Genomic DNA, 25,597 nt, shown 5'->3' on the forward strand with positions numbered 1-25,597 from the left:
TCGGCTTCATACTGTTTATTATCACATGTCATTGCTTTTCTTTGTTTTGTTTTTTAAGTGCACTGTCAAGTGATCTGTACTTTCCCCTTTAATAATAATTTTTTAAAAATGAAAGTGAGTCAACATGGGTCCCTATTTTCCAGGGCTATCAATCTGTCAACTTTCATAAGCGCTAAGTCCACTTAGAATTTTTTAAAAAGATATTAGATCATTAAAATAACTCATGTCACATTACCACAACATAACATTTTAAAATGCTTGATCTAAAATAAATTGATTGGCAAGTAAATCTGAAATAGCAGCTGAAGGAATGCCAACGGCGGGAAGCAAAATTGCAAGTACAAATATGGAAAACACATGTAAGGGATTCGGTTTCATTCTGAAATGGGATATGCCCCTTTGGCGTGGCATTCAGTCAAATGCGTTCCTTGTGCGGGTAGTTTTGGTGGAAAATATTGGCAACTTTCAACGCAGAGCACGATGTATTTTTCATAACTTCTCTTATCAAAGTCAAATTAGAAGTGGTCACAGACATTCAATGCTCATATCTGCTTCTGCCTGAACTTGTTGTAGAGGATGGCAATTTATCCAAATTCATCTCATCATTTTCTTTAACCAGAAGCAGGGACTCTGATGTTCTGCTAAGTGTTTAATGCATGTTCGAGCAAATACAATATCTATAGGGCAAAACCTGGCCTGTTGACATCAACAGCAATTTGAAAAGATGTGGCCCAGTATTTCCCCGAGTAATTCGGCAAAGAATGTTTTGAGGTTTTTTGATGGCGCTTATTACCAACATGTGTAGGTCTTAGCAGTTCAAGAATCTGCTAGTGAAACCTGGTTCCCAGGGTATAGGATGCTGCTGCTTTGTCCTGACTGCCTAGTTTAAAATGTCCATTGCTAGGGCTCCACCACAGACCCCAGGCAGTTAGTGGAGGGAGACAACTAGCAAGCTGAGCTGAGAGTCCTGGGGAAAATCTGACCCCCCCCCCAAAAAAAGGTAATAAAACAGTTTTTTGTTTCTGATTCCTTGCCTATCCTGAAAGCACTATTCATACATTACCTGCATGCAGAATACACCCAATTTCAAGCTGGAGCAGGGCTGCGCTCACATCCCACCCCTGACCCCAAACTACTGTGCTAGTTCTGCCCTTTGAGTAGCTGCTGGTACGTGCAAACTCCTTTGTGCCAGCAGATATTCAAAAATAGCCATGGTTAGATGTTCCAGTCATGTGGAGCATCTGTGCATGAGCAACTGTTTGCACAAAGGCTGGTGTCCCCAGACAGACAACCATGCTCAACAAGAGAATGGGTCTTTTCCGTGGTAGTCCTTTCCATGTGGAATACTCTCCCTAGAAAGGCCTGCTTTGGCATCTTCCAGGTGTCATCACGCAGATACATATTTTATCCTCCTGGATATTTGGACAGTGCTGATGGTCAGGCTTTTGGTGGCTCTTGGTGTTCATTCTATGTGGAAGGCATGGACATTCCATACTGTTTTAGGTGACCTTTTTATTGTTTTATTGATTTTTTAATGGACTTCATACTTCACATCACTTTGTAAAGTAAGAGGCAAATAAATGAACAACTTGCAGTCATTGGAGGGAAGAGCTGGTGCCCATGGAGGCTTGTCCATTAAGGTGACTAGATCATGGCCCCACCAACCTCAGCCTGCGCTAAGCCAACGTCCACCTGCCTGCCTTCTTACTTGAAACCAGACTAGGGGGTGAGACTGCAAGTCAGCTTCCTCCTTCTTAGTCTCAGGGTTGCCCTTTTAAAACTGAGCAGTGAGGAGGATGGGGACCAAACTAGAATTAGCTGCCTCCACCTACTGTTGGTCTCCTTGCCTCCCACCATACCGATCCCAAAAGGGCACCAGTATCTAGGACAACAATGGTTGTGCATGTGAAAAGAGCAGCCTTGGTGCAGCTTGAAACTGTGAGTGCTTTGCACATGAGTAATGTGTGAATTAGGGCTAAAACCATCCAAGCTTGGTCCATTCCACTGGCCAATTCTCTTCCTCCCGAAAGCACTGGAATGGGCTACTTTTGCTTCAGATCACAGATTGCCTTGGGAGCGCCTCCTTTTTGCATAGTAGAGGAGCTGATGCACCCACAGCCTCATGCAATTAGTGCCCACTTCTATGCTCCTTCTCCCTTAAAAGAGAGGGGAGAAATAGCACAACCGGGCCCTCCATACAACCATCCAGTGGCATTGTGCATAGAACCTTACTTCCCCACTTGCAAAAAGGCAGTACCAATATAATGCCTGGAAAAGTTGTAGACATGAATGAGAGCAAAGGTTTGGCATCACAACTGTCAAAGTTTTTATTACAAACCAAAACCCCCACATTTTTTCTACAGATTTTATGCCATGCAGCTATTGCTTTGGGGGAGGGGGTCGGGAGACAGAAGTTATACTACATTATTTTTAGTTCATTTCTTTAAAATATTCCTTAGCTTTCCTGTGATATTGTTGTCATCCTTAAGGTTGTTGCAATCGTCAGAGCATTTCACTTTAAAGTTTTTTTTTTTAAATCTATGTTTTCGGTTTTAGTTTTATTTATTGGGGAGCAGTGGGGAGAAGGGAGATCATATGTCTTATCATCAAAACTGTGATTAATAACATAAAATTTTCTAATTTTTTATTTTTTGGGGGGGAAAGAAGACGACTTTTGTATGTTGTCGCCAGGGGTGGAATTTCATATCATTTGATGAGTCATTGAAGAAAACAAACTTTTACATCAAGGACTCATATCAAAGTTATTTTAAGTGACTTACCCCCAGGAAGGCATCCACTACAAAAACTGCCAAAGGGTCTAGCATTGTCCACAGTCCCCAAGCAATGATCAGCTTTGACAAGTAAGAAGGGAATGAGCCAAACAACAGCTGACAGCCCCATCTCATCAGAACCATAAGAAGCATCACTGTGTTCAAGGTCAAAGGTCCCACCACAATCATGGCCAACTCTTCACTAGTGCGTACCAAAGAGTTCTGGTAGCACAAATCCACCGTATGAGGATAGAACTGGAATCTAGAAATAAAAGAGGAAGCAGAGGGTTCGAGTGACAGGTAGGTTATCTTACTTGATGGGTATACATCACTTACACAATTATTTATGTTGTGCATTTTAATAAAAAAGCAGCCGAAAGATGTATCTCATTGTGCCTCTCCAGTGATGAAAGGTTGCTTTGATCCAGCAGAGTGGAAGGTGATTTCTCCCTCTGCAGGCCTCTTATCTGCTTATGAGGACTGGGGGAGCTTCAGAATGACATTGAAAGTGACACAGGAGAATGGGAATGTTACAGAAATCACATCTCTGGGTTTTCACTCCATGCATCCTCAGGAACAAATAACCTCCTATAGGTGGAGGAACACCGATACAACTCTGGATTTGTTATGCAATCATAACTGAACAGAATTTGGGTGTGGGTTTTTTAACACACACACACACACACATGTGCCTCTTAAGGCACACTCAGAAAAAATGTCCTGGAAATCAGTGGGGCCATGTAGGTATCTAGTGCTCTTTCAGAAGGCACGTCTTTCACCCCTCTCTTAGCAGAGTGAGTAAATTTATCTCCCAAGCCTTGACATCAAGACATTCTGATCTATGGGAGCTGTGGTCCTATTGTTCTGTTTTGAGCAGTGGTATGTTGTGACCCTGCAAGGCAAGGTTTCAGTGGAAACCCTGGACAGCTCCATGCAAGTCTTAGGCTGCAGAGTTGAAATACTGCTTCAGCAGCAGTCATTGTCAAACTGAACTTTAAGTAGGAGCTGCAGCTTTATCTCAGTAGCCAGATTCATCTTCCATGAAAGGAACTAAAGGGACCCAGCTACTTTAGCAGTCATTAATTCGGACATAGTGGGGGAGACTGTGGTTCCACTAGCCCTTCTAAGCTGGAGTCAGAGGGCTTCCTCAGGCTGGAGAGGTACTAGTACTTTTGCATGTACACCTAGGGCTGGACCAGAGGGCAATTCCCATTCTCATTCCAAATACCTGGTCTCATCCCCTGAATTAGGAGAGTCTGGCCCCAAGGTCATGACACTTACCAAAAGTCATGACCAAAGGGAGAAAAAAATCCAGAACTGTGAAAGATATCAAAACATCAAGTATAGGATTTGCTGCCTGAATGTGTGTTTCAGAACAGACCATAAGGGCTTGGTTTTAAGCTCTTTGCCTTTTGGCTAGTCTTCCTTTCAGTAGCGTTGGAAGAAGACAGAGACTGAATGAGATGCCTATAAGATACGTCTGCTGTCAGCTTTCACAGATAGTCCCCACCACCATTCCAATCTTCACAATTAACCAAGTGAATGGGACGTAAGTAAGAATGTGGTTGGTTGCCTATAGACCCAAATGTGATGCAAACGTTATTGCGCCTCTCTTTTTGTGACATTATGTAGCATAGTGCTATGTTTTCCAAAACGTAACTTCATTTCCATACTTACTTCGTGACAGAAACTGAAATAGCGTGAAGTAAGACCCACTGGCTGAAATAATGAAGATACAGTCGGGCAAACCAGAGCAAAACTACTAGCAGCATAATAGACCACAGATCCCAGGAATACCAGTGTCCCCTTCCAAGTTCAGAAATGATGGCATATACACCAAAGTAGAGGTGCTTTGTGATGCTTGTGGACACTCTGGTTTCAACCGCAGGATGGCAGCTGCAATGGCAGAGATAGGAAAGACAATGCAATGAACATAGTCAAACACAATGGACTCTTACCATAAATATGAATGTGCACATTGTTTGTCAATGCCTTATATACTTTGTATCAGTCTGGATTAAACCCTGTGGAGGTCCCTAGGCAGTCAAAATCTCAGGAGTGGGTGAGGTGGGCTTGTGCACACATTCTAGTGAGATAATATTGAACTAAGAAAGCTTAATTGTAATTTTCTTTCAAGATCAAATCAATATTATTTTGATCTGTTGTTGTGGAGCCCCTAAATGGCGTGGGGCCTATAGGCCAGTGCCAACTCTACCTATTTGACAATCCAACACTGCTTTGTATTTGAAGTAGTCTGCTCAATTGTATTCAGGTGTATTTAGGGCACAGAACAGAACAAGCAGTTGCTAATTACAGAAAGAGAAGTGTCAAGGGTCTTGCCTACATGGAAGGTAAACTCTGCATCTGAGACGCCCTTTGCCTGTTCTTAGGTGACTCACAAAGGTGGCTGCCAAGGATGGCAGTGGGTGAGGAATGAGTGGGTATGTAACCAAACCGTCTAAGCCTGAAAATGCATTGTGTGACACTTAGCAGCATGCAGAAGGACAGAAGGAAACCATCAAGAGGAAGAGGAACTGGTATGATGAGGCTATGCTGCTCACTTGACCTCCATCTGGCTGCAATGCTGCTATAGACTGGGACAGAGAAGGGGAAGGAGAGGTGGCAGCAAGGTTGCATGGGGCAAGTGTGCTGATAGAGCCAATCTGGTGTTCCTGTTGGTCCACTTGCATCATGCTGACCTCACTGCCACCTTGCCCATACAGCTTGTTCTTTCGTGGTATGCAGCAGCAATGCAGATGGAGGGAGGTCAGGAGAGCCATGCTGCTTGCTGTTGAAGAGGGGAGCAGGCGGCCCCATCAATGCATACAGAGCTTCATGCCTACAAAACTAACATTCAAAATTATAATTAATGGTAGTAATAAAATAAATGAATGAGGATTTCACAAATGCAAACCAGTTATAAAAGGGCACTTATAAAAAGCAGTCGATAGAAGATTGTTCATCCTAAAACGAGAGATAACATTGGGAAGCTTTGGCTAGTCAGCTGTTGTTTGATCTTTTTAAGGTTTTAAGTGGCACTCTTACAACAAAATTTGCCGTTGGTTAAAAATTAAGCCACCACAGTTTTAAAACCCTGAACAAATTAATTAATGCTGATAATGATGCAAAAGCACACACACACACAAAAAAACCTTTTGGAAGAGTTCAGGATCTCTTTAATTACATAGCTTATTTGTTCTCTGTATTAGCAATAAGGCCCATTTCAGAAGGGAATAATTGTGCCAGGGCTATTGTATAGATTTTTGTTTCACAATCAATGAGTTAAGTGTTTAATGGTTCTATGATGCTCATTGGCCCATTTTTATATATAAACCAGCCTGAGAGCTGCTCTGAAACCGGCTGTCATAGGAGAGAGAAAGCAGAAAGGAAGTTGCACTGTGCAATCATTTACTGCTCAATGTGGTGTGATCTGCCCTTTAGTTAATTACTCTGCTTCTTCAAAGCAAAGAAAAAAGGCAGGCGCACAGATGCAAGCTTGGCATTATGTCTGCAAGAAACTGGAAAATCTTTGCTGATTCAAAGCTGAAAAGACAGTCGCTTCTTTGACCTTTGGAAACTTCTAACTGTTGTGCATATCTCCATTGATTAAAATGACTAAGCAGCTCAGGCTGCCAAGCAGGATGTCAACACACTTGTAGCATTATTTTTATATTGGTGCTGTACTTTGAACATTCAAAAAGCCTAAAGGTCTTGCTATTGAAGCATGTGGGGAATGCTGCTGCTGCTGCTGTTGTTACTGTTTTTAAAAGTATCCTATGAAGACACGCAGTAGCCAGTGCTTTCTGCACACTGATCCCTATTTATTTAACCCAATTGCTTGACATGCACAAATCTTTCCCCCTAAAAAGAACAATGGTGTGCTCTGTCCCTTCTGACTTTGGTTCGTAACAGAGGGCTTCTCACGTATCACAGGGGTGAATACTGCCAACGCAAGCTTGGAAAATGAGCACCACTCCCATCAAGTAGCCTAGCTATGGCTGACCTAAGATAGCATCACCAGTGCATGCTGGCTGGTCAGGAGAGGAACTGATCCTGCACCACCACTGGATGGGCCAGAGAACAGCAGCTGTCAGATGATAGAGGAAGGAGGTGGGGGAGTTAAAGGGAAGCACCAGATGCAGGGAGAGGGGTCTTCTAAGTAGCCCAGACTCATCCTCTTGATAATGGGATCACTGCTGTTTACCTGGATGAAGCAAGATGGTAACAGGTATAGGTGCAGGTGGCCATTGTGGCTGGGGTGCCTTTGCATGGCTTAGGCTGCTGTGGGTACTTTGTCCATCCCTTGATACGTCATATCTGCCACAGCATGCCTTAGTTGCACGTAAAAGGTAAAGGTGAAGGACGCCTGGATGGTTTAGTCCAGTCAAAGGCGACTATGGGGTTGTGGTGCTCATCTCGCTTTCAGGCTGAGGGAGCTGGTGTTTGTCCACAGACAGCTTTCCAGGTCATGTGGCCAGCATGACTAAACCGCTTCTGGTGCAACAGAACAATGTGATGGAAGCCAGAGCTCATGGAAACACTGTTTAACTTCCTGCCACAGTGATACCTATTTATCTACTTGCACTTTGACGTGCTTTCGAACTGCTAGGTTGGCAGGAGCTGGGACAGAGCAATGGGAGCTCACTCCGTTGCAGGGATTTGAACCACCAACCTTCCGATCGGCAAGCCCAAGAGGCTCAGTGGTTTAGACTACAGCACCACCCGCGTCCCTCTTTGCTGTAATGTATGGAGTTGTCTTTGAGAAGTGTTGGGAAACTTCATTTGATCCAGAGCACTGTGGTTAGACTCCTGAACTGCTGCTGGGTATCAGGAATGCATGATTCCTTAGCTGCCCAAGGCAGATTGCTGATTATGACCTAGAGATTGCTATGACATGGACTATGCCCAATTTCTTAAAAAGGCTTACATCTGTTGACTTGAAGAATGCTGAAGGATCTGACCCTAAAGATGCCCTGTTAGAATGCAAATCAAGCTGAGCTGAAAAACAGAAGAGTCAAGCCACCAAACAATGCTTCAAGTGCAAATGGACTTTGGGGGGGGGGACATTGCCTGTAAAAGTGATATCACGGAGCACAATATATACCGAATCCCAATGAGTTCCAGAGTGCATTTTCTCAATTTATGAGTATATATCTCCCCCCCACCCCGCCCTAAATGCTAGGCATGTAAACTCAGCATGGAATCTAAAACTCAAGCTGTGTTATTTCTAGCTCATATTTCATCAACTCTGTTAAAGATCCTGAAGGAGAAATTCTGCCCTCAGTTACACTTGGGCAACTCAATTATCTTAAAGTGGAATTATACAGGAACAACTGAGAACATGGTGGGGGAGGGATGCTTGCACCTGTGGACCTAAAATGGAGATTTTTTATTTATTTTTTGTAGCTGAAACATTTCCAAGGTGCAATGGCAGGCATATGGTGCTAGCTCTTTTCTACTCTCCTTTTCTAAAATGAAAGACTAGAAAGGCTAGAAGTTTATTGATGTCCATGAAACATACATGAGATAATAGTGATGGCTGACAACTCTCCTGATTTTCATAGAACAGTGATGAAATCAGTCATAGACTGAATTAAAAGCCATTGTTCATGAATTTTTGGGCGGAAGTGCAAATTAGGTAGGTTCTCATTAAAATGCAAACTGAACCAATTTTCTCTCCCTTCCCTGGAGAACAAGTGATTTTCTGTCTTAGCAGGCAGGCCTGTACAGGTGGAAAGGGCAGTTTTCAGCACCCAGCAGTCCGTCAGCATACCCTCCCAGGGAGTTCCCTCAAAAAGCAATAAAAATACAAGTAAAAAAACAATAAAAACAAGTCAGGTAAAGCATAATTGAAAACAATAAAACAGGCAGTAGAAACCAATTGCAACATGTTTTCAATTCAGCTTATGGTCTGATTTGAAGGCCTGTCTAAATAAAAATATATTTCCCTACCAACTTTGGAGAAAACCTGGCATGATCTTCTACTATATATTTCAAAAAGTGCTTTGACCATTTTTGATAGATTCAGCTGGCTCTCAATATATTGTTGCCAAAATTAGCACAAGGGCTTCTGCAGTGGGAGTGTTTGAATCATGGGTGCCATTTTGAATAAAGATGGCAGACCAAAGTGTGACTTTGGCATGACTTTCGACATGCCAGGTCCAATATGTTCTGATTTGGAAGCCACTGAAGATATTGTTACACCGTTTGGAAGGCCTTCACTAAATTTGGCATCATGGGTCCAGCCTGCTCCAATTTGGATGGCTCTGAAGACACCGTTGCCCAGTTTGGTGTAACTGCACCAACCTGAACACCTCTTGAAATATTGCCACCCAACTCAGCATGAGGTGAAGGTTACTGTCTTCTTTGATGTTTTGGTGTTGGGTGTCATTTTGAATAAAGATGGCAGACTAAAACATTTGCACCCATGTTTGAATGCTGTAGGATGCAATGAACCATGTATCAATGTGCATATGTGTGTGCACTCACACAGCACAAAAACTCACCAGCTATAGAATCCATTTAAAATTCTCTCCTTTTTTTGTTTCTTTGAATTCTCTTTAAGACTGAGTCCACCAGATATTGGATGCAAGAAGGTTGCATGCAATGTACTTAAGTGGCCAGATGGTTTTGACCTTGATCAGGAAACACCTCTAATGGTAAACATATTGTTTAGGGAATTAAAGTAGTACTGAGTACTAGAAAAGAGGCTTGTAGATGCAACAAAGCAATAAACACATTTCCAATTTAAGGCAACCAGACACACACAAAATGAAATATCCTAGGGGTGTAAACCATCTACAGAATTTCCCCGTTTTCACTTTTTAAAAAAATTACAGCGAAACATTCTGTAGAAAATAAGGGGAAAGAACAACAATAAGCAGACTTGCTTCTGCTCTGAGAATCCCTTGAATATGGTATGTTGTACCTTCCCTACCTTGACACAGACTATCTCCCCAAGGACATTTGCTTTATCTAGAGGGGAGGAATTTCCATCTTCCTCCAGACTAAATACTGTTTGAAATCCTGAAATGATTATTCACTCAAACACCAGGTGCAACGTGAAGGAAAAGCACATCTTGCTTGCAGGGGAAGAGACTCTTGAATTGCTTGTCATGAAAGATCCCCTCAGTATTAGTTGGAACTTTACAGCAAAAGTAGAGCAGTTCTGTGAAGAAAACATCACTGAGATAGCTAGCTAGGCCATGACAGCCAGAATTCTGGTCACCTTTGTTAACTTCCAGAGATGGAAAAAGAAACTATTTAAAAAAATACTTATTTGGGGATATATTCAGTGAGAATGCTGTATTGTAACTTTTGAATAAATGTTTTTTTAAAATTGAAACCAATAAATAACAATGGCAGAAGAACCCACTGAACTTAGCAAGTCTCACTACTGTCGACATTCTCCTTTCTACTGTAATATAGCCACATTGCTTGTGTAGAGTAATCTTATCCCCTGCCTCCTATGTTCTTTTGGGTAGTTTCTGCCTAGGTGCTTCAATAAGTTCTCCTGATTTGTGGATATGCAGCACGCTGCTCACCTACTAGAGAATTATGTCTCTACTATCCTATCTGGAACTTATGAGATGGCTGTTGAAAGATTGCTTCCAACTCTGGAGACTGCATATATTTTCACAACATTTTTAATATATCTTACTATATAATAAAACTGTAAGGATGCCATCATGCTGCAGTTGTGCAGCAGCCCCTAATATTTTTACAATTCAGTTTTACTTGCTATTTTGCTGTTTGCTTTTATGTGTTTGTGGTATTTCTTCTTGAAATGAAAGGCAGCATATATATTCCTTTAACAGATAATAAAACAAGCAAACAGATAAATATTATCTCAGATAAATTCTCACAACAACCTTATCAGATAGGTCACAATTGTCAATACTGTGTTGCAACTGAGGGGGCTAAGGCCGAGAAGCTGACTTGCTTCAGTTGGTGGCTAATGAAAGATTTGAACTGGCATTTCTTAGCTTATTTTCCAGGCCACTATGCTACAGCAGCTTTCATTTTTAAGCGTAAAGTTTAGATTGTAAAGTTTGTAAAATAAAATACAAATAGTGAATGTGATTAAATATTGGAACAGAATACTCAATGAGTTTGGTTCTGCCTAATTAGCAGCCTTGAAATCAAAACCAGGCACCTTTCCAAGTACATTTAAATAATTTGGTGTTCTAATACTGGAGAAATGTCAAAGGACCTAGAGTCCATGGTATTATCTTCTACATGTATTGAACTCTAACCATTGTCAGATACATTAACACTGGTTTCACCCACACTCAACATAGTATTTTGCTGTTGGTAGGTGGGAGAAACAAATGTTCAGGGGGAATAATTTATTTGAGCAAATTTTGGAAGCTTTTAAAAGCAAATCTTATCCATGTTTCTTGTGACATGTCTCTCAAAATGGAGACAATGGTGCTATTTTATTAAAAAGCATTAAATAAGTAAAGAGGTAGCCTCTATCAGAGGAGATACAAGTGTTATTAAGAATCAGTTGAATAACGACAGATTTTGCTATACTTAAAACTCTTTTCAATGTATCTCTTTATTAGAGAAAGTTCAATTGGTAAGAGGAAGATAAATGGGCTTGGAAAAAATTCAGTAAACTAAAATGCATCATGGAATGCCAGCATTAAGTTTTTCTTCTCCATTTTATAGTGAGCTATTGTAGTTAGTCAACTCTTTCAGAGTGTAATTTGGGCTGATGGCTCTGAAGAAAATCCAGCCATTGACGACTAGATTTAATTCCTTTTGAACCACTCTGATTTTTTAAAAAAATTCTTTTTAACATGTCCCAGCACTGCAAAATCTGATGAGAAATCCACCTTGAACTGTGCGCACTTTGACACACAATCTCTCTCTCTCTCTCTCTCTTTCCCTAAGGCAAAATGATCCTATATTCAGCAGGGTTTTATCACAGTATTCTAAAGGACTCACACAGAATGTACCTGATAGAACTGGACCAGAATGTCACCCATGATAGAAATTACGATCAAGACATGGTGGATACATAATGAGAACCTTATCTATTTTGCAGTGGGCTGTGATTGGTAGAGAGTACCTTTAGGGGGTTGTTTACAGAAATCAGGTCTCCTGCATTAAAGGCGAAGAAGGAGGAAACTGTGTAAGCCTTTATGCAGTGTTCTTTTTGTTTGCTTGTTATATGACACAATAGATACTGGCTGTATTTATGGTATACAGACAATGCACAAGCTTGCTCAACTGCTCTTGGGGAGTTGCTTCCTTACAAACAAAGCCTCAAAGCCCAGAACTTTGTCCTGTGCTTCAATACAATATTACCCAGGTAGTTTAGAAACAAATAGCATCACCATTTGCTCTGTTTCCAGTTCTTAGACTATGAGTCCTTTTCGATCATGTAGCCAGAATGCCACCTCAGTACACAAGAGATGGCCTTGGAGGAAGCCCATGATTTGCAGAAGAACAAAAAGGATTTGGGGGAATCTATTGGGGATCTCTCCTAAACAGCTGACTCTGCACTGAATATGCACAATGGCCATGTAATGCTGGCTGGAAAAAAAACAGAAAACTTGGCGCAGGGAGGAGAGAAAGGAGTGGCTGGAATCCCGACCTCCAGTACTCCAGAATACAACATTTGATTGCACTTCTTGCTCGTTTCATTAGCGAATTCAGGTGGCTGAGAGATGGAAGGATCTGCCCATTTTGGTTCTACCAGTTTCTCATTTTTTCAGTCTTAAATTCGATTCTCCACATTTCCACAGCAATTTGCAAATTTTATTCTGAACCTGTCCACCCATGAAAATTCATCAGCATTTCGGTGCAAATTTCCCCTAATGAATGCATTTTTGTGTTTCGGCTAGTGTACATATTTTTGCAAGCAATTGCTCCCGACATAACACATTTTGGTATGCTGTTTTCATTAATATGTTCATTTTAGCTAGAATGTGAATTTTTGTAAACACTGGTTCATTGGGGAACTGCATCACAAAATTCAGATAATTTCAAAGGATGGCTGTGTTTTTGTGCTGGAAAGTGTGGCTTTCATAAATGTGAGCTTAAATGTGAACTGAATCAAATCTCTCCCCCACCCCTAACAGCAATAGTTTGTTGCAGATCCCACTTATTGCATTCTCCCTTCGAAAGATATATACAATCATTTGCCTTCCAGATGTTGCTGAATTCTAATCCCAATCATCACCTTTGGCTGGTCAGGGATGATGGGAAATGTAGTTCAAAAATTCCCCATTTCCATTTTAGTGCCTCTAACTGCATTTATATGACCCTGGCATCAATGACCAATCTAGGAAAATATTTCTTCAATTCAGATCTTCCTGCCCAGATGGGACATCTGGTATTAGATGCAATCACCTCTTTACCTGAAATGATTTCCTGAAGCTGAGTTCTGACTGGTGTGTGCCAAAGAGCAAGTCACCTACAGTCTTGTCTATAATCACATTAAGTGCTAGTTTGTTGAACTCAACTGGATTTGACTTCAAGCATCACCTCCTTGAATTGGGCCTGGAAGCCCACAGGCAGATTATGGGAACATTCTCTTGCATCTTCTGGAAATGTTATCATATTGTAGCAGCGGCAAATGCAATAAATATCAATCTGTTCATTATTTTACGGAAATATGCATTTTATGGTTATGATATACAGCAGTCTTGTATTAATTACCATATCTACATGTGACCATGTAGATGACACTCTAAAATAGTACATATTAAATAATATTATTAATATTAGAGTTGATATTTCTTATATCTATTTGTTAAGACACCATCATGCAAACTGGGCTATAATTTCCTATAAACGAGGAAGGTTTTTGAGTTTGTTTTTTGAAATATTTCTTTCAAAAAGAAAATAATGAAAGGGAAACTCAGCTAGGAATCTGATTCTAAGGAGCTTAAAAAAATGTTTTGCCCTTGCCCTTCAGACTTGGTTCCCAGAGCCTTTTTTCTTTCTTTCTAAAATGCATTTTTTTAAAAAAAAGGAAGGGCACCATATTTTATTTTTATTTTGCTGTCAATATACATTCCATTTTCATTCAGCAAAGCTTTAGAACACTTTTTCTTTCCTTGCAGAGCTTTTGATTCAGCACATTCTTGAAGTGGAAGAAAAAATACAGAGGAAAGAGGACACTCCCTTGATGATTTATACATCTTTCTGTGTGGGGGGGTCATGAAATGTACCACTGCACATGTCAAGAGTTCCTTGTGGCATTTATTGGAGGTCAAATGTGACACCAAATTTCCCAGCGCAAAGAAAAGTGGAGGGACCTGAAAAGAATAGGTTCAGATTGCCCTAAGAACAACCATTGCAGGATAATAAGGCAAGAACTGTTGAATGAATCCTATGAATTGTGATACGCCAATAGAGCCTTTCTCAACCTCCTGTTCTGCAGATGCCTTTGGACTCCTAACTAGAAATGGGGGGAGAGATGCAATTCAGTTTGCATTTAAAGCTGAAATTGCCTAAAATTGTGCCTTTTGAAACACTACTCAAACGAAAGCACAGCTCCCGCTTGAAATTGGCACTTATTTGAATTTTGTAATGCATGATGGAATATGCTGAGATAACTGGACTAACTGAAAATTAGAGAACAAAATGAGAAAAAAATTCTTGAAGAATGGAAATATTTTGTGGAATATATCATGGTTATGTTAAAACGTATGCAGGATTTGAAGTATAGCAAGAGATGACAATTTATAGTTTAATAATTTAGAATTAATGTATATACAGTGGTACCTTGGTTCTCAAACTTAATCCGTTCTGGAAGTCCATTTCAAAACCAAAGCATTCCAAAACCAAGGCACGCTTTTCCATAGAAAGTAATGCAAGATGGATTCATCTGTTCCAGACTTTTAAAAACAAACCCTAAATCAGCAATTTAACATGAATTTTACTATCTAATGAGATCATTGATTCATAAAATGAAAGCAATAAACAAGGTACTGCATTCACACAATCAATCAATCAATCAGTGACTGAACTGGGTTCTACACAGTCACAAAAACAAAACAAAAAGAGCCACAAAAATGCAAAACAAATAGCAATAACAGACAGACCTCAGCGTAACACTCAAAATGGAAGCATGGCACTCAAAACGGAACACGTTCGGCTTCCGAAGAAAGTTCGCAAACCAGAACACTTACATCTGGGTTTGCAGTGTTTGGGTTCTAAATTGTTTGAGTTCCAAGGTGTTTGAGAACCAAGATACCACTGTAATGGATAAAATGTAAGTCACATAGCAGCTTTATAAGGGAATAAAATAGCATCATGGAAGAGTCAACAAATATGAGAGATTTGTTTGGATTGTATTTCAAAAGAATTGGTAAAATTTGAAAATGTAATGAAAATATTATTATTTTTTTTAAAAAATGTAATGCAGTTCTCCAGCCAGTAATGTGCACCAAAAAAAAAGCTTATACTAAGGGAAAGTGTGCCTAAATATGCATATATTCATGAAACTGAAATGCATTATATTAGGGGTAAATGTGCATCTTAGGAGAAATTCGCAGTAAAATGCTAATTTATTTTCATGTGAGCTTCTTTAAAATGATCCGCAAACTGATCTGCAAATGTAGAGGACTGAACTTAAATCTGGAAAAAATGAGAAACTGAGAGAAACTGAAACTGACTGCTTCCTCCATCCGCAACTTCAGCTGCCATCAGGTCTAGACCGCATCGCTAATGGTCAGGAAAGTAGATGGAGCCACGACTCAGTAACATCTTGGAGGGTGCCAGGTATGGGAAGCCAGCACTCCTATTTCCTCCTCTTTAAAGTTATATATTAAAAATCAGTAACACTCTAGCCCTAAACAAACTTACTAGGTGGTAAAGCCCATTAATCACTGTGGGCTTTACGTCTGAATAAACATGCATAGGATTGCATTGCCCTGTTAGTGCATTAGGATCTATCCTAGCGATAGCTCGTTGGCCGCTTTTGGAATGAAATCAGGACATTTGACTCCTTATTGAATTAGCCAGAGCCAAGCAGCTTAGATATGCATAATGATACAAAGAAAACTTAATTCATGATGTTTAATAGTGTATTCACTGTATCTTCCATGCTTTGATGTGCCAATTGCCTTTAATCGAGTTACTCGTGCTCTTTTTTTTATTTTAAAGGGCTTGTTCCACAGAAACTGAAGCAAACCCATTTATGCTTGCTGGAATCTTTCCATGTGCTTTTCATATTGTCTCCAAATTGCTGACCTCTTAATAGTAGGGAGGAAGTGTAGAGTGAGTTAGAGGGCTGTAAAAATAATCACTCCAGCAGCCCATCTCTTCAAGCAGTACACCCACACAAGTCTCAGTGAAATAAATGCCGGCAGCTCTCATAGTTTGTTTGGGAAAATACCTTCCTTGAGGTTGGAGAACCGAGCCTGATTACGAGATATTAATCTTGCATTTCAGGAGTGTGTTTGCATTCTCATGAAATGCTTTCAAGGAGCATGTATTGTTAAGAGGTTCCTGCAAGGGGCAGATTCACCAGCTTCCAGCAACCAGTGCCATGCAGTGGACAGAGAATTGAACTGGATCTATAGAGACTTGGTTTCAAATCCCTCCTCAACTACAAAGCTCATTTGATAACTTTGGGCCTCTCACTAGCTCGACCACACAGCAATTTTGGGGGAAATCCAGGGTATTATTTACCTTCAACCTAAGGTCCCAGGGCAGGTGACAACAATTAAACACAACATTAAAACAGTTTAGAACAACGTACAATCACTGATATAAGGTGGGACCTAAAAGTGGAAATCTTAAAAGTGTCAAAAGCCAAGGTAGAGAGGTGTGCCTTCTGTATTTGCTGAAAACTGTGTGATGAAGATGTGGGGAGGGTGTTACACAATTTATGGGCTGCCACAAATAATGCCCTCTCCCAGATTGCATCAGCGCTGTAGCTAGGTGATCTTGCGCCCCTGGCAGAACTGTCCAGATTGTGCCCCCTAACCATGGACAAATTAGCTCTTCTTTCTGCCTCTCCTCCAACCCCCTCCACCCATTCAATTCCTCATGTGCTTCACCTTGATATTTTTATTTATAGACATATTTATGGACATATTTAAGCCAATTTTGTGGGGGGGGGCCTTGTTTGTGTCCCTGGCAGGGGCCCACCTCATCACCCCCTAGCTACAACCCTGGGTTGCATACACACACCCACACACACCAAGCTTCTGAGGCTGTAGGAACTATCAACAGAGCCCCCCTGCCTATCTTAATACGGAAGGGGGTCTGAAAGTAAGGAAGTATTTCAGGTATTTGGGGCCTAAGTCATTTAGGACTTAAACACTACTGTTCCCTTGAAAGAAGGATGGAACCAAAAAATGTGGTAATAAACAAAGTGTCATTATTTCCACAGTTCTGGACTCTAATAGTCATAGTCCCATTGAATGATTTATGAAAGACTCTGTTCCAGGATGCACTAAAACATATTAAGACCAACAGAAAAAACAAACCCCAAACCCATTGCATTGGGTGTGAACAATGTACCAAACATCAGGAATTTCAGCAGCCTATGCTATTTACTTAGAAACGTTTAATGGGATTTACTGAGTAAGTATACATTGGATACTGTCTAGGAGAGCTATGATAGTGCTTCCACAGAATGATGTTGCTGTGAGACTAGATCTGGGATGAGTGGATATACCTATTTCTAGTCAATATCACTTTTTGCATCCTTTTACTTGAAATTCTGGTCTTCATTATTCAGCCATTTTATATAAAAAAATCCTCACAAAATATGTATTTATATTTGTTTTCTCCCACAATATCATCTAAATGTGTGTTTTTTCTTTCATCATTTTTACTTAAATGCATATTTTGATATATTTAAACTGACAACAATTGCATCACAACATTTGGAGAAGTGTGACATCCAGTGGATGTTGAAGTTCTGATCCACAGTTTAATGCAAGCAGTGCAGATGAGGTCATTTCATATAAGAATTCGGAAAGACTGAATTTTTCAAGCATCTCAGACTAGCTGGCAAACAGAGGAAGCTCAGCTAATTGGATGAACGATGTTTGAATACTGAGATTCCACCAGATATCAAAGAGTTCTAGGGACAAAGAAGGTGGCAGTAGAGTGTCATTTATGAAAAGATTCTTTAAGGTTCGTGAGCTGTGAAGAACAGTGGCATAATGCAAAACTGAAAACAAAAGCAAACACTTTTTGCAATTAAAAGATAGTAACACTGTACTCTAATTAGTTCTCTCAGGAAGTAAACATGTCTCCAGTTAAGTGAATGAGTGACAATTACTTGGATTATTGTCATACTTAAAATGTCAGAGCTGAACGACCGCTTCCAGCTCATAAGAATAAATTCTACACATTTAGGTGTCAGAAACAATAAAGTTACATATAGACATGTTTTAATGGACATAAAAATTCTCACAGAGGGAAAGAGTCCGGCAGAACAGTGTACTAAAAATGACTAATGATCGATTGGGCATGCTGTCTCCCTCAGAATAATCACAGTTAACAAATATAAAGGAAAGTTAATCTTATGAGCACTGATTAATACCAAACTTGCACATAGTGGAGGATGGAAATCTAAGCACCACGCCAGAATCACTGCACTTGGACAGAGAGGGAGGGGCAACAAAAAGGTTAGCGCTGTGTGGATGCGTCAGAGGGAACACAAGATTGGGTCTGCCAGTGCAACTGCACAACACTGAACTCCCTGCCATGTTCCTTTCCCTTTCTTGGTAAGCTGATGCGAAAAGGCCAGGTGTGCACTGCCAATAGTCCCTGCCAGCTGTTCCAGGCTATTGTCAGCATCTGACATCCTTGTGCAGTTGCTGTGGTCCAGCACTCTGTCAGGGTCTACACCTGTCTTGCCCGTCCTCATGCTTTAAATCAGGCTTCCACAAACTCGGCCCTCCAGATGTTTTGAGACTACAATTCCCATCATCCCTGACCACTAGTCCTGCTAGCTAGGAATCATGGGAGTTGTAGGCCAAAAACATATGAAGCTCAGTTTGAAGAAGTCTGCTTTAAATGCTTTGACCTGGCGCTGTGAGGAGCCCTAGGTAAGTTTACCACTTTTTCTACTATTACTACTAGTAGTAGTAGTATTACTACTAGTACTACTAGGCAAACGGCGTTTCCGTGTGCTCTGGCACTTGTCACGGTCCTCCGTGCACCAGTAGCGGTTTAGTCACTGGCCAAATGACTCAGAAAACTGTCTGTGGACAAACGCTGGCTCCCTCAGCCTGAAAGAGAGATGAGTGCCGCAACACCATAGTCGCCTTTGACTGGACTTAACCATCCAGGGGTCCTTTACCTTTATCTTTTTTTTACTATTACTAATACAGGCAGAGACCATTTTACATGCATGCGATTGACTACCACAGACACGCTCATCACCGCAGACTCTGAAGTAACCAGAAAATGGGGCAGAATGGGGCTGGAGTTTATGGAAGCGGTTGGGGGCGTAACAGGGTAGGGCAGGTTTATGCATGTTTTGCTGATGCATGGGGGCCAGGAATGCAACCCCCTTGCAAATGGGGAGTTGCCTGCAATAACAACAACAATAATACCAGAAGTGAAAAGCTGAAATAAAACCCTCCCCAGGTTTCTGCTCATTTTTAAAACGGAAGAGGTTGGGACAGGAAAATTGTGTCCCTTTTGGAATCTGCTGCCTGGAGCAACTACTCCACGTTTTTCCTAATAAAAGTGTCCCTGGAATGAATGAATAAGAATACCAGAATAAGCCTAGGAGCACTGCCTATTCCATAAAGTGGTGAGAAATGAAAAAGTTTTTTAAAAATATTGTATAGTGAATGTATTCCCCCCCCAACCCCATACTCATAAAAGGAATCTTTTAGGATTCCTTTTAGTAATGCTTTAAAAAAGAAAAGTCACTCTAATTGTAGTCAATGCCGACATTGATTTGCTTCACACCTGCTGTGAAATTCAATATGTGGTTGTGTGATGGGGACACAAAACTGTGTTTTTCTGCTGCAGAACACACCAACTGCGATGATTTATCATATGATTGCTGTGTCATTAATTTTGTCTATACTATAGGAGATACTTATTGCTACCTTGTCATTTTGTTTAATGAAGAAACAACATGGCTGCAAGCCTTCTTCATTGTGCTAGGCCAGGAAACTATTTTCATTTAAACATACCATAATTTGCTAATTGCTTATGTTCCCAGTATCTCAAACATTGCTTCTGGCATAAAGACTTCCTATTAAAAAAAAAGAAAGGAAAGGAAAGAAGCAGACACACTGCCAATTAATTAAATAGCAAAGCAACTATGCCCACGTATTCCAAAAAGCATCTCTAGCAGTGAATGGTAGGTGAAAAAATCAATGACCTGCATGCACGTCTGTGTCTGATATTTTGTGTGTCAACACATGTAAAAGGGGCTCTGCTTCTTATGTAAATCCCAATTTGCATGCAGAACCAATTGTGAGCTTGCATAAATGTAGAGAACAGCTTGGAAAAGAGAGCATAATTGACAGAGTGTTGCTGAGAGAAAGCATGAGAAACTGTGGCTCAGATCCAGGCCTGTCCTTGACTTCTTCAGCAAGAGAATGGGGCAGATAATGAACTATCACACAGGGTTACCATGAGGATGGATCAGATAAGAATTGCAATGGACACTGAAATCCCATTTAAGACAGCGGTTTTCAAAAAATGTTTCCTCAGGGATTTAATATCCACCAGAAACCTATCAGAGCATGGGAATGGTGGACACAAGAGTCTGTTTGTGTCCTGGTTTTCTCTGCAATATATAGCCATGGGAGAGTGTTCTGGGTCAAATTTGTTTGGTGTAGAACAGGCGTACCATTCTCTTAGGTTGGGTCTGTACATGCAGAAGAATGAAGTGGAAATGGGACCCTACTTCTGGCTGGGGATTATAACATTCTAATGTTCTCCCACTAACCAACACCCTTGCAAACAGAAAGTGAGCACATCAGGGCAAAATGTTCTAGCCTGCTTTTCCTTATGGGGAATGTTTCATTTAGAGCAGGGTTTCCAAAACTTGTGTCTTCAGCTGTTTTGGACTACAATTCCCACTGGTTGTGCTAGCTAGGGATGATGAGAGTTTTAGTCAAAAACAGCTGGAGACCTCTGTTTCAACAGGAATCAGTGAGCAGCCTTCCATTCCATACTTCTGCTTGACTTCATTTTTCATAACTCATAGAACTAAAAGAGAGAGGAAAGTACCCAAAACAAATTTAGGTGTTGTTGTTTTTATTTGCTCCCTATCACTCACAGAAGGTTTTATAGTAAACAGCACGGGAGATAATGAAAGGTAAAATTTCCATCTCAAAAGGCTTGATTCATCCAAATTATTGGGACAATTGCTTAGGTTAAATATTTAGCCCAGAAGGCAGTATAAAATTTCATCAAAATTCAAGCCATGCATAAACGATCTCAACCTGCAGCATCTATTTACTCCAGACAACATGCCAGTCACATTTCTCACACAGCAGATTGGAAGTAATGATCAAACAGATAAGGATGAAAGACTAAACATGTGCCATGCCACCCATATATAATTCAGTTGGAGGCAAACCTATTAATAGTGTCCTGCAACAGCTTACAGGGTTGTTGTTGTTGCTGCTGTTTCCCAGGCAATTGAAAAATTTGTGTCAGCTATTACAGAAAAGGAAGGGGGAAACAGTAAAAAAGCTAATGAAAAACATGTGGCATATACAAAGAAGCCAGATTTGGAGGTTGGGGGATGATTTAGCAAAGCTGTAGGTCATTGAAAACAAATGTGCTGCTAGGAAACAGACATTGGAATATGTTCAGGATGATGAGAGCAATAAATGTCCCTCAAATTGAGAGATGTTCATTTAGGTGGCTTGGTACACGTGCAGATATATTTTCTATCTGCCACATATATGAGGATGAGGGGAAAATTGTTCCAGTTCACATTCAGAGGCAGGCCTTTCTAATTCACATCTTCTGAGGCCGTATTCACACAATACAGTCATACCTCAGGTTGTGAACATGATCCATGCGGGAGGCACATTTGCAACCCGCACCATTCACAATCCACAGCTCACGCGTATGACGCGATTTGGCACTTTTGTGCATCTGCGAGCACCAAAACCTGGAAGTAACCTGTTCCAGTACTTCTGGGTTTGGCACAGTCCGCAACCCGAAAATGCGCAACCTGCAGCGTTCGTAACCTGAGGTATGACTGTACATTTAAAGCACTATGATACCACTTTAAACTGTCATGGCTTCCCTCAAAGAATTATGGGAGCTGCAGTTGGTTAAGTGTGCTGAGAGTTGTTAAGAGATGCCACAATTCCCTTGTTGTTGTTGTTTAGTCGTTTAGTCGTGTCCGACTCTTTGTGACCCCATGGACCAGAGCACGCCAGGCACTCCTGTCTTCCACTGCCTCCCGCAGTTTGGTCAGACTCATGTTTGTAGCTTCGAGAACACTGTCCAACCATCTCGTCCTCTGTCGTCCCCTTCTCCTTGTGCTCTCAATCTTTCCCAACATCAGGGTCTTTTCCAGGGAGTCTTCTCTTCTCATGAGGTAGCCAAAGTACAATTCCCTTACAGAGCTGCAATTCCAATAGTGATTTAATGGTCAATCCCTCTTCTCAGGGAACTCTGGGAACTGTAGCTCTGTGAGGGGAATGTGGAGGTTTCCTACAAACTCTCACCATGCTTAACAAACAGCAGCTCCTAGAATTCTTTGAGGGGAGGCCATGACTGTTTAAAGTGGTAACATAGTGCTTTAAATGTGCAGTGTGAATGTGGACTAAAACAATGTGTGGGCAAAAACACATCCATCTTTCAAAAGCCGTGCTTCTCTTAATTTTGCAAAGCAGTCCTCCAGCCAAGATGTGTGTACCAAAAAAATGCATATACTAGGGCAAAGTGTGCGTAGAAATGCATATATTGGTGAAAATAACATTTAAAAATACGCTATGTTGGGAGGAATTGCAAACAAGCATATGTTTATCATGAGAAATTTGCTGATTAATTTTCATGAGGACTTAAAGGGGGGAGAGTAAATCTCAAACTGATGTGGAAAGGACTGGGGGAAAAGAGGAAATTGAGGGAATCCAAAATTGGGGGGTTCATCCATCCTGACACACATATCACCGTTTAGTGTAATATTTTGAATCAGTCCTCTGTGGCCTGGAGATAGGATGGGGAAGAAAAGGACATACAGAAACTAGGATTGGGGAAAACTATTAAGCAATGCTTCATCACACAGCTGGACAGTTCATAGCATGGACCTGCCCAAGCCCAGAACTCTTTATGACAGCTGAGTGACAGGAAGCTGCAGCTACATAGGAACTGCACTGGGAGTGATGGTTATGTATGCAATCCTGTGCCAAAGGATGGGTGTCCTTTAGTGTAATGCAAACTTCTGTGAACTAATTCAGAGTGAAAAACAAGCTGCTTTCCTTTTGGGGAAGGCTTGAACTTGAGCTAAATTCAAATCCATTTAACCCAAGGAGGTAAAGTAAAAGACAAAGAGAAATATCATATTCACCTCAAGAAAGATCCCTTGAGATCCTGCTCACCTGAGGCGAGATAGGGCTCAGCAAAGGTCACCACTTGGGAACCAAGACTTGACATAATTTAGCACCCCGGATAAGTCCAGTGTCAGACTGGAAAAGAAATGGCTTTTTTTCTTTCCTGTCTTCTCCCATTTAATGCAAAGCAGTAAACGAAAATGCTACAAGGCACTCATGCTGGCATGACAAATTTCAAGTCAATAAGTCTTTCTTGCTGTTGCCAAGATGTACACTGAGATTTGGTGCTTGGCATTCAAAATTAGATAACCTTCCTTGAGTAACTACATTCACTGTATCTACAAGAACGAGGAATAAATCAACAATAATTGAAGTACTAAAAGTGTCTAATTTCCAGCACAGTGCTTCAAGCAACAACTGAAATTAAAAAACTGTTAAAGTGCAGCTACATACCCATACGATCTTGTCATGAATGCACTGAAGCAGAGGTTAAGAAAAAAAGAATAAATATGCATTCTTAGTGGAAAGTAATGTTCTTCCATAAACGGGTGGGGATGAATTGAGGAAATGTCAGGTCTCATGTGGGTACCATGCACCTCATAGGCAAAGATTCTGTATGAGCATCTCTCAAGCAAGAAATGGAATGGCTTTGCATGGGTAGCAGTGGGGATGGGCGGCTGTGTAAACCTGGTTCTCCAGTCCCACGTTCAACACTTTTAACCGATATTCAATAACTATCTCCCTTACGACTCCCAGAGTCATTTCTGAGATGTGTCTTCCCCCTGGAGCACTGAATCATAGGATCAGTCTGCAAATGAGCCAAAATTCACATCTGAAACTCCATCAAGTGGACAGCACATTTAAAAATGCTTTTACCTGCTGAGCCAGCTTCTATTTTTAAGCTGCTGCTGTATTCCTTTTGTGGGATTGCTTAGATTTTAATCACCGTAAGCTGCCCTGAGTAACGTGAATGCACTAGCAGGGTGGAGTAGAACAAGTGCAACTCATCGCCTGAATCCTTTTTCAGGTAATGCCCACTGTTCCCAGCCCTGTCCTTAATGAGATCATCTTCTGTATTATATATCATGCCCACCAGAAAGTCTTTTCCCTATAGCTGTGACCTTTGTTCATTCCCTTGGGTTTTGTATTCCCTGAACAGCTCCACCTCTACTCTCCCTGCCCCCAGATGCTCCAACCCTCTGTATTGCTGCTGGAGTCAAACTTTTTCAGCTTTACCTACTGTAACTCCCTTCCCTTTCCTCATCTCCCTGTCCCCACGATTTTAAGCTGTGTTTCTTGGTTTTGTTCAGATTAGTCAAGACCTACACAGGAAACCTTTGCCTATTTTAACCATATTCATAAGGAGCCTTCCTAGCAGTAGTGAACTGTGTGGTGGGAAAGGGGAAGAGGAAGCCTGAATGCATCTGGGATTGTGTAGAAAAACAAACTATGGTCAAGGAAAGGCACTGAGTTCACACATAACAACATGCAATAGTTAAGTCAAGTCAAAGTTCACTAGCCAACAACAAACCAGGGACGAACGTTGGTCTTTCAAATTTCAGCAGCACCCTGTGTGAGGCAAAAGTTTGGCACCCTCATTCAGCCTCTTGCTTTCTGTTCTGCTCAATTCACTATGTCATAGTTGTTTTGACCTGCGGCACCCCCTAGGCTTCGTGCTCAGGTCAGCAGAACCAGTCGTGCTGCTCTAAATCCATCTCTGAACAAACCATGGCTTCAGATCATCGTTTGAGGGCAGTAAACAAGCTACAGTCAAGCTGCTGGGCAAGGTTAGCACATAATGTTTAATAAACCATAGTTTAATAAAGCACGGCTTAGCATTATGTATGGACTTGGTCAATGTCTCGGGGTCCACACTTGAACTTTATCTTCTAGTTCCTTTTAGTGTCTGTCCAGTGTCATTACAGTGGTACCTCAGGTTAAGAACTTAATTTGTTCTGGAGGTCCATTCTCAACCTGAAACTGTTCTTAACCTGAGGTACCACTTTAGCTAATGGGGCCGCCCGCTGCCACTGCGCTGCCGCCACGCGATTTCTGTTGTCATCCTGAAGCAAAGTTCTCAACCCGAGGTACTATTTCTGGGTTAGCGGAGTCTGTAACTTGAAGCGTCTGTAGCCTGAAGCGTCTGTAACCTGAAGCATCTGTAACCTGAAGCATCTGTAACTCGAAGTACCACTGTATTGCAATATGAACATCCTATTTTCTTAGTCTGTATTAAAAGGTTTTGGGGGGGTTTTAAGCCATTTGGTAGTATGCTTCTTCAAAATAGAAGATTTTTAATCTGGGCACTTCAATCAGAAAAAAACACCAGTGCCAAAACACAACAGAACACTCAGAGAG

General features: G+C 41.1%; 1 protein-coding gene across 1 annotated transcript in view; it reads right to left on the reverse strand.

The window, feature by feature from the left end:
- LOC309538752 (uncharacterized protein) overlaps positions 1-25,597 on the reverse strand; it is a 95,303-nt gene that overhangs the window by 49,168 nt on the left and 20,538 nt on the right. The window contains exons 5-6 of the mRNA XM_082234641.1: positions 4,449-4,667; positions 2,781-3,033 (exon numbers count right to left, since the gene is read on the reverse strand). Of these exons, the coding sequence (XP_082090767.1) occupies positions 2,781-3,033; positions 4,449-4,543 (348 nt within the window). The 5' untranslated portion in view covers positions 4,544-4,667. The remainder of the gene's footprint in view (positions 1-2,780; positions 3,034-4,448; positions 4,668-25,597) is intronic.

The sequence above is a fragment of the Podarcis vaucheri genome, assembly GCF_965113315.1.
Source record: "Podarcis vaucheri genome assembly, chromosome: 8".
Classification (NCBI taxonomy): domain Eukaryota; kingdom Metazoa; phylum Chordata; class Lepidosauria; order Squamata; family Lacertidae; genus Podarcis; species Podarcis vaucheri.